Source organism: Mastomys coucha, unplaced genomic scaffold (genome assembly GCF_008632895.1).
Source record: "Mastomys coucha isolate ucsf_1 unplaced genomic scaffold, UCSF_Mcou_1 pScaffold16, whole genome shotgun sequence".
In the NCBI taxonomy this organism is placed as follows: Eukaryota; Metazoa; Chordata; class Mammalia; order Rodentia; family Muridae; genus Mastomys; species Mastomys coucha.
In genome coordinates this window covers 8085305-8095631 of record NW_022196898.1, presented here as the reverse complement: position 1 = coordinate 8095631, position 10327 = coordinate 8085305, and the positions used below count along the sequence as shown (strand labels likewise).

The 10327-nt window shown below is 41.4% G+C and overlaps 1 protein-coding gene across 1 annotated transcript in view; it reads left to right on the top strand.

Annotated features, from left to right (window-relative positions):
* Positions 1-10327, top strand: part of Ankub1 (ankyrin repeat and ubiquitin domain containing 1) — a 28073-nt gene that overhangs the window by 13538 nt on the left and 4208 nt on the right. Inside the window, exons 4-5 of the mRNA XM_031373891.1 lie at positions 4009-4123; positions 6831-7748. Of these exons, the coding sequence (XP_031229751.1) occupies positions 4009-4123; positions 6831-7748 (1033 nt within the window). The remainder of the gene's footprint in view (positions 1-4008; positions 4124-6830; positions 7749-10327) is intronic.

Genomic DNA, 10327 nt, shown 5'->3' with positions numbered 1-10327 from the left:
TATATATATATATATCTCACTGGGCAGTGGTGATGCACACCTTTAATCCCAGCACTTGGGAGTTCAAGGCCAGCCTGGTCTACAGAGTGAGTTCCAGGACAGCCAGGGCTACACAGAGAGAGAAACCCTGTCTCGAAAACAAAACAAAACAACAAAAAAAAAAATGTATGTTATGAGCTGCTAGACCTGAGTGCTGGAAACTAATGTCCATGTTCTTTACAAAAGTACCTCCCATGCAACGAACTGCTGAGCCATCTCCAGCTCTGCTCTGCTAACTCTTTTTTTTAAAGGTTTGTTTGTTTATTTTATGCAAATGCATCTCTGTCTTCAGACACACCAGAAGAGGGCACCAGATCCTATTCCAGATGGTTGTGAGCTACCATGTGGTTGCTGGGAACTGAACTCAGGACCTCTGGAAGAGCGGTCAGTGCTCTTAAATACTGAATGGTCTCTCCAGCCCTGTTCTGCTAATTCTTAAAGCAACATTTTGCTAATATCATCAGGCCAGAAGGACAAAACTCAAGGAACATCACCTTTGCCTTCTAAAGTACAGTTCAAGCACAAGAGTTCAGACGTTCTTCTTTCTTAATGCGGGTGGCAGCATTATAATACAGTGTTCTGAAACTTGCTTTGTATGATTTCATTTTAAAATGTTGTCAATTATATTTAAACAACCTTTTCACAGCAGTGCTGTGGAGGATGAAAAGCTGCCTTAGCTGACTGGAATTTGCCCAACAAAAAAAACCTATAACTTCTCTTTCAGTACCATGCATTCAGGTTGCATCTTCTGTGGCCAAGTGTCAACAACAAAAAGTACTAGATCTGTCTTACCTACACTAGACAGTGACTCAGATCTTGAATTATTACTGAAAGGTGAATGAGTCCTTGCTGCGTATCAGGCCACCTCAGAGTGTGAGGGTGCCAGAACATTTACTGCAAGGGATTTTGATTTCTAACACACAGGGCTTTGTAGGCATGCTTGAGTTAATTAGTTTTGCTTCCTGTAACTGCTAAATCTACACTTACTGACATTTCTCCCAGTTCTTACTTTGCTTAGCAATCTACTTCCATGTTGTTTGGAACTGAGGATCTAAAACTGTTGGTATCAATTATTGTCTCTATTTTTGATCAGAGAAAGTGAAGCTGTAGGATTTGTCTCCAGAGTGCTACTCTAGTTCTGCGTGCTTGCTGGAGGCTTACATGGCAAGGAATGTAGGGCTCACTGTCATTTGTGCTTAAGCAGCTGATAATCCAATGCTTTAATTAAAGATCAAAAGATAGAACAACACTAGAATGCTTTCTGGAGGGCATTCATTCACTCACTTCTTGGATTGTGCAGAAAAAGAATTTGGAAATTACTTGATCCAAACCTACTTTTCCCAGACTTAAAAAAAAGAAGTTTCTAAATTTTTTATATGTTGAAGAATCCTTAAAATGTGCATTTGAATGTGGGGAGTGGGAGTGGAGAGTACTTGAGAGAGAGGATTTCAGATGCAAAGTCTAGAGCCCAGAAATCATAGGTACCTAGAGAACATAGGACATTCGAGCAAAGGCTCAGAGAGGAGGGAGGGGTTAGGGGGGTAACTTTGGCCTGCTTCTCACCATACCCAAGGCATAACCAGCCATCCCTAGGTAGCCAGCCAGCCCATTTGCTTTAACTAGAGGAATCCTGGCCAGAATTCTGCTCATTGGAAAATCTCTCCAACCTCTACTCAGTAAACCACCCTTGCTATTATCTGTAGGGAAACTGAATTGTTCTCCAAAAGTAGTGGAAAATAAAATTTTGGAAATGTAATTATGTCCAGGTTGAAAAACCAGATTTGGCTTTCTCAGTGAATCAACATGCATACTACGTCATACAGAAGTGCACAAAGTTGCCCTTTCACACTAGCCTTTGCAGTGAAGTGGAAGAAAGGAGCTGTGGACATATCCTCACTTATAATCCAACAAACCAAGTTGGTGTGAGCTAATGAGATCACAAGGAGAAATTCAGGAGAGTATGGCCTGGGGTGCATGGGATGAAGAACTGTGGATGGTCAGAGAGGAGGAATGGAAGGCATTATGGGTTCCCGGATGCTAGCTACCAGATTGTGAACATACACTAATCCTAAGGAAAGGCTAAAAATAAAAGATTAAACTGAAAGGATTTCCCTGACAACACAGCGAAGCACAGTCCAACAAGCTAACCATGATGGTACATGCCTACAATCCTAGCACTTACCAGACAAAGACAAGAGGATCGCCACAAATTTAAGGTCACTCTCATCTGTTTGGCAAGTTCCAAGTTGGCCAGAGTTACACAGGGAGATATTGACTGTCCCCACCTCCAAAAGAAAAAAAAAATTAGATGAGGAGCTGAGGAGATGACTCAATTGACAAAGAGCTTGTCACACAAACAGGAGAACCCAGGTTTGATTCCCACTACCCACATAAAATCCAGGTGCAATAAAGGATGCATGCCTATAGCCCCAGATCTAGAGAACACAGACAGAAGGCTGTATGGAGCCTGCTGGCCAGCTTGTCTGGTCAAGTTGCTAAGGTTTTGATCAAGTAAGAGATCTTGTCTTAAAAAATAAGGTAAAAATTAGATTAAGAAAGATTCTCGGGGCTGGCGAGATGGCTCAGTGGGTAAGAATACCGACTGCTCTTCTGAAAGTCCTGAGTTCAAATCCCAGCAACCACATAGTGGCTCACAACCACCCGTAATGAGATCTGACCCCCTATTCTGGTGGGGGTGAAGACAGCTACAGTGAACTTATTTATGATAATAAGTAAATTTTTTAAAAAGAAAAAAGAAAGATTCTCAGCAATGATCTCTAGCCTCTATACACATGCACCTGCACACCCACACTGTTAAATGAATTTTGGCTTGGGATTGAGGACCCAAACATCCTTCAGCATTTATAGTGCATGGTTATGTGAAGCAACACTCTTAGCAGTGGCAGTTATAAAGTTAAAATGTTAGTTAATTCTGAAAAATATTGCAGATGATCTATGTCTGCATCAAATATTCATCCAAGACAAATTTATGTCAGGTGGTGGTGGTGGCGGCAGTGCATGCCTTTGATCCCAACACTTGGGAGACAGAGGCAAGCAGATCTCTGAGTTCCAAGCCAGGTTGGTCTACAGAGTGAGTTTCAGGACACTCAGAGCTACAAAGAAAAACCCTGTCTTAAAAATAATCTTATTTTGATTTATGTTTATGTGTGTGTTGCAGGGTGTATATATGTCCACAGAAGCCAGAAGAAGGTACCAGATTCCTTGGAACTTGAGTTACAGGCAATTATGAGCCACTGTGTGAGTGGTGGGAACCAGATTCAGGTTCCTAGCAAGAACAGTAAAGGCTTTGAAGTACTGAACCCCAAGATTTAAATTTGATTTAAATCTTTATGTCAAAGTAAATAAAATTTTAAATCTTAATGTCAGAATCTTTTATGTCAGAGGACATAAAATCTTTTATGTCCTCCTAGCTTGCAGGAGTCACTTCTTGCCTTCCACCATACAGATCCTGGGATCAAACTCAGGCAGGCATGCTTGGCATCGAACACCATTGTTTACTGAGCCACCTCCCTGGCTCCTTAAACAAATTCTTTATGATTGATTATAAGTAAATGGCTGGTGTGTATACTTATTTGATATACCCATTTGCCCAAAACTGCATAAAATTTGTTGAGCAACAAGGACTTGCTAATGAAAAGAATTCAAGAAGTCCAGGTTTGGATGTAGGCATAAAAAAGTAGAGAAACTACTTCTAAGTGTGAGATATTTTCTCATGAAAATCCCTGGCATTTAGGCATCAAATGCACTCACTGAGAAGAGGGAAAAGCCAAAGTACATGAATGTTAATGGGTTTCCCCCACCCAATAAAGGCCTAAACAGAAATAGCTTCCCTGCTTTCTGATAAAAAGTTTCATCTTACTATGTTTGGAGAAAGGTAACATTAAAATGTAATGTATTGCTGAGCTACAGTGAGAGACTGGTCCATAAACTGTCTTTCTTGATCCACAGGCACAACACTTCGTTTGGATGTCTGGGATGGATGGAAGGAATTTCTCATGGGATGTCTTCTTGGGCAAAAACCTAAAGTCCAACGCTACTTATCAAAAGAAGGACCAGTCCTCAAGTACGGAAACTAAAGCCACCATTAGATGGATTTAAGTCACTTAGTTCTAAGCCTCTATTCAATCATGAGCCTGGATTCTCTGTATAGACATAGTCCTGGTGCAAACCAATTTCACCTTACACAATTCAATAAGATATCATTATTATTATTATTATTATTATTATTATTATTATTATTATTATTACTATTACTATTACTATTATTGAGATATTTGATAACCCAATATTGGTAATGGGTTGCAATCCAGGCATATTTTCCTCTGGAACACGAATTAAATCAAGTTAGTTGGTTGGTTGGTTGGTTGGTTGGTGGGTGGGTGGGTGGGTTGGTTTTTCAAGATAGGGTTTCTCTGTGTATCCCTGGCTGTCTTGGAACTTGCTCTGTAGACCAGGCTGGCCTCCAACTTAGAGATCTGCCTGCTTCTGCCTCCTGGGTGTGGGAATTGAAGGCATATGCCACCATCACCTAGCACATATCCTTATAAAAACACTTTAAATATCCTTATCTTCAGAATAAATAGAATTAAATATGTATAAATACATATTTAATTGTATTATGCAACAATATTTTTTTAAAAAAATCTGCCAAGTGATAGGCTGCAAACAGTAGTCACTTCTTCCCAAGCCTATATATATATTATTAGCTAAATTTAATTGTTAAAATGATGTAACTCCAAATACAACTGTTGAATTTGCATTGTGTTAAAACTGTAATTGCTTTTTAATTCAAAAAAAAAAAAAAGCCAGGGTTTAGCAACAGACATTGTTACAAAACCATAAGCTGCTACCTCATTTTAAATGTTTGGTTGTATTTGAACTTTGAAATGACAATGAGTCTAGCTTCTCCTTTAGAGGCCTTATTAAGAATTGACTTAGCTGCCTGGCATTACCTCCGCCCAGCCCCTTTGCACACAGTGGCCATAGTTACACCTCAAACAGGATGGTGAGGTGCCTTCTCTCTGTTTTTCTGGCATGCATGGATCTCACTTGGCGTGAATGAACGTGTTTGCTGAGAACCATGGATCTCACTCGGCGTGAATGAACATGTTTGCTGAGAACCAGATAAGAAGCTCTCCTCTCACTGAAGCAATAGTTTGCTTTTTCCCCCCCTTATGTGAAGGGTAATGTGTGCCTAGGGCTGTGGAACATGGCTGGCTTGGAGAAGCTGCTGAGCTTTATTTATTTTATTGTATTATTACAGCCAGCTGCTACACAAGTCTCTGTTGAATTGTTTGTGATGTGGTGTTTTAGAAAGTGCCCTCTTGTGGGCAATTTAACCATGCTTTACTAAAGGCTAGACACCAGCAGTAGCTCCAAGGCTCCAATAGAGTGAACACAGGAGGCAGAGTTCTTACAACCATGAAATATACAAAAAATTCCCATCAGTTTCTTTTTAGGGATAGTTGTAATACTGTTTCACATTCTAAATCTGAACAAATAGTTCTACTACTTTTAATACAACTGTGTTAATTGAGTGGATTGTTCAGGATCAAACACTTCCCTGTGTCTATCACTTTTATAAATACAGTAATTCTATGGGGTGAGAACTCTTCACTTAGTTTTAGAGGGAAGGCAACAGAAATTTCGAAGATGTATATGGTCAGGTCGAAATGCTCTTTGTTCCTCTCTACCTAATCAGCACATCTTTGTTGAGTACTTATTGTACTGTACTGTGAATTCCTAAGAATTCAGCAGTAAGAAAAGATGGTTGTTGTATTCTGTAAGCTTACAGTACAGAAGCTTTCTAGGGATTGAGTCCATCATTGTAAGAATGCTTGGCTCACAGTAAGCAGGCTATAAAGTCACGGTTCATTGCTATTATTATTCACTATGAGAGGGGCTGTGACGAGGCACGCTGCAGATGGCACAACAGTGCACATCATGGGGACAGTACGAAGAGTGCCTGAGAGCGGTAAATAAGAGTTGAGAACTACAGGTTTGCACTCCTGTAGGTGTCAAGGAAAAAGAAAAGAGATCAGTGTGCTGAAGTAGGTATTCCAGAACTATATGCAAAGACCTGGGAGCAAGACAATAGCTTCAAGGACTGGGTGACCCATGAGGAAAGGAGGCAGTCGGTAGGCAGATTTCTTCATGGAGAAGTATGAAGGAGTTTTGACTTCCCTATCAAGCTTTGAGAAGACATTGGGAGTGGGAAAGAGAAAGACTGATCTTTAAAAACTAGCTCATGCTGGGTGCAATAGCCCCTACCTGCAATCCCAGCACTCAAGAAGGTAGAGGCAGGATCGAGGTCCAAGGCCAGACTTAGCTACACAGTGAGTTCAACACTAGTGTGGGCTATAGGAGACCTTGTCTCAAAAAGAAAAAAAAATGTAATCGATTGCGGGGTGTGCGCGCGTGTGTGTGTGTGTGTGTGTGTGTGTTATACATGTGTGTAGTGGATGTGCATGTGTATGTGACTTCATGCACGGAAGCTCAAGGAAGGTGTCAACTGTCTCCTGAGGCACAGTCTCTCTCTGGCCCTCCAGCCAGGCCACTGGGCAGCAAGTCCTAGCAATTCTGCCTCTGCCCTCACAGCGCCTGATTACAGGTTCACTTGGAACACTTTACCCACTGCACCAATATCCCAAACCTTCTAAACCCTGCTTATGGGTTAGCGTGAGGAATGAGCATTGTTTTTTTTTTTTATCTAGCGTAACTGCTTTTGTTGTTTCGCCGACTTACTAACCAAACTTGTTCCACTTGTTCAGGTACCAGAAAAGGGTAGCCCTGTACATCGCTGCTTTTCATGGACACACTGAGCTCACCGAATGGGCTCTGAAGCAGGGGGTGCTGCCCCATGAGGCAGTTGGGGTTCACCCTTATCGAGCATGGTGCCACGAAGCCCTTCACACAGATGTCTCTAACTGCCCTATTCATGCAGCTGTAGAAGCTGGCCAGCTGTTAATTCTGAAGGCCTTTGTCAACTGCAATGTCCTGTGCCTGGAATGTAAGAACGCAGCAGGACAATCTCCCCTGGCCATCGCATCGAAACACCAGCATAAAGACTGTGTGCTGTATTTACTGAGTAAAATGTGGTCCACGGTTTCTTTTCTAAAACTTTCAGTTCCAATGAGGATTTATATTAAAATAAAGCAGTGGATTCTCCGAGCTCAGAGTCGTAGGTGCCATAAAAGCCGGCTTGGCAGGGCAAGGGTCTCCGGAGCAAAAGTTGGAGACACTGTAATGGTGGACGGTTTCACCAAGCCCAAAATGACCTCCAAGAGCTGGTACAAGGCTGAAGACAAGAGCTGGCAAACCGCCCAGAGTAAACTACCACCCTGCAAGCAACAGTCAAGCAGGAAACCAATGTCAGAGCGAGACACCAGAAAAAAAATCTTCACATTCCCACCCTTAGTAGATGTAAAGAGCTCTTTAGAAGCGCGAAGTCATCAACAAGAAAACCAGAAAAAAATGTCTGCCCCAGCTAGAAAAGAAAAGCACATCAAAAATCCCTATCTTCCCCAGGTCCCCCTCCCTCCAGTTTCAAGAGTGGATTATGCACACCCTCTGTTCTACTGCCCTCCACCCAGGGCAGACGGTTTGCTAAGGTCCCTCTTTACAGCCTTCTCAGAGCACTGTGGGAGGACTCCACGCGAGAATGCCATCTACTGCTTAGCGGTGGCAAGGTAATGTTTTCTCCTCAAATATACAAGGCCAAATCCTACATGAGGCAGGTCTAGGACAGAGGAGTGTTCGCGAAGCCCTACTATAGTATCCTGAGTAATACAAATTGTTTTAAAATGTCAATACTTAGTTAGCATCAAGGACTTTGTCTCACTGAGCCCAGTCTCTCCTGCCTGTAGTCACTTGGGAGTCAGAGGCAGGGGTATTTCAAGCCTGGGATTCAAAGTAAGACACGGTCTCAGAAAACAAAATAATAACAACGGACGGATCTCATCTCAGCCTTAGATCTAAAGAAAATCTCAACTGGTGCTATTACCCAGTCCGTGTGTCTGTCTTTATTCCGAAAGATCTCAGGAAGGGACACAGGACAAAGAAACTTGAAATGGGGGGGGGGGGGAAGTGTTATCAAACTGCCCCCCAAAACAGAACAGCCATGAAAGTAGAAGGAGAAAAAAGAGAACAAATTAATAACAAATTGAACAATAAAAATTTACAGAGGTTTACAAGACAAAATTTGCAGGAGAGAGGCCATCCGTTCTCAGTAGAATAGTAGGACTGGCATTGGAATTTAAGGTGATGGGCTATCACAGTTGGGAGGGGCTTTCTGGAACAGTCACTACTATAACTGAACAATGAAACTTTCCCATTAAGTCGTTTATGTTCTATTTTACATGTGACGCATAGCTGGGTACCTAGGTTAGAGAATTATAGATGGATGATTGGCCTTTTCCCTTGCTCAGGATCACGAGAAATTTAAAACAAGGCTTTCCTTCCTGGACTGGTTTTGTTGTTTTCCCTCCTAAGTTGCTGCCACCTAGTGGTGAGAGTAATTTAGGCTGTAAAATTCAAAATTAAGAGATCCAACTTTATATGCCAGTTAAAAATCATTTTAAGGCTGGGCGTGGTGGTGCACGCCTTTAATCCTAGCACTTGGGAGACAGAGGCAGGCAGATTTCTGAGTTCGAGGCCAGCCTGGTCTACAGGGTGAGCTCCAGGACAGCCAGGGCTGTACAGAGAAACTCTGTCTCGAAAAACAAAAAACAAACAAACAAAACAAAACAAACAAAACAAAACAAACAAACAAAAACATTTTAAGAATAAAAAAAACCCAACATATCTCAGTATGTGGGTCATGCCTATGATCCTAGCCTCTTTTTTAACTGAATCCAATTAAAAGACTATTCACTTTCTATATTTTGTCTGTATTTACTAAACTTATGTTCTAATGAAGAGATATTAGTTCAGCGGAAAGATATTATGTTGATTAATCTAGTTAGCATCATGCTAGATTCTGTTTCCTCTTCTGTAAAATAGGTTTAAGAAAGCAGTAAATCTTTCCAGAGACACCCTCATTCTGGTTTTTTTTTTTTTTTTTTTCTCTGTATAGCCCTAGCTGTCCTGAACTCACTCTGTAGACCAGGCTGGCCTGGAACTCAGAGATCCACCTGCCTCTGCCTTCCAAGTGCTGGGATTAAAGGCGTGTGCCACCACTGCCCGGCAACACCCTCAGTCTTACTAAAGGTGTATCCTGTTCTTTAATTTCTCTAGCTGGCTGTTTGCTCAACATATCAACTATGAAACTAATTCGTAATTTGTGTATATTAGATTTTTTATTTCTATGTATTCCAACTCTATGTAATATCCCAAACCCTAATATATTTATCCATTTTATTGGAAGGAATCTGGGTTGTCTTTAACTTAGAGACTGTTTTGAATTAAAATATATGGTTATTTTTATAATATTTTTTATTCCTCATAGATTATATCCTGACCACAGCCCCCCACCCCCCGCAGCCTTTCCTCCAATCCCCATCACCAATCGCTTCCTCTCTTACCTGGTTCACCTCCTCTTCCTCCCTTCAGAGAAGAGCAGGCCTCCCAGGTACATCAACCAAACATAGCATAACAAACTACAATAATATCAGGGACATACCATCGCATTAAGGCTGGGCAAGGCAAACCAGTAGGAAGAAAAGAGTCCCACAAGTAAACAAAACTCAGGACAGCCTCTGCTTCCACTGTTAGGATGCCAACAAGAACAAGGTGCTCAGCCATATCACACATTCCCAGGAGCTAAGTCAGACCCCTATAGGCTCCCTGATCTCTGCGAGTCCCTCAGCCCTCAGTATGAGTATTTCCTGCTATTTTCTCCTCTTGAGTGTGTTTGCTTCTTTTTGTTCTAAGAGCTTTTGGATGTGCTGTTAACTTGCTAGCATGAGATCTTACCAATTTCTTTATAAAGGCATTTGGTGCTATGGATTTTCCTTTAGCACTGCTTTTATTGTGTCCCATAAGTTAGGGTATGTTGTGCCTTCATTTTCATTGAATTCTAGGAAATCTTCAATTCCTTTTTTCTTATTTCTTCTTTGACTCAGTGGTCATTTAGTAGAGAGTTGTTCAGTTTCCATGTGTAGGCTTCCTGTTGTTTCTGTTGTTGAACTACAGTTTTAATCCATAGTGGTCTGATAAAATACAGAAATTTATTTCAATTTTATTGGATCTGCTGAAACTTGCTTTGTGACAGAGTATGTGATCAGTTTTTGGGTCTCTGCCATGAGGTGCTTAGCAAAGATGGTATTCT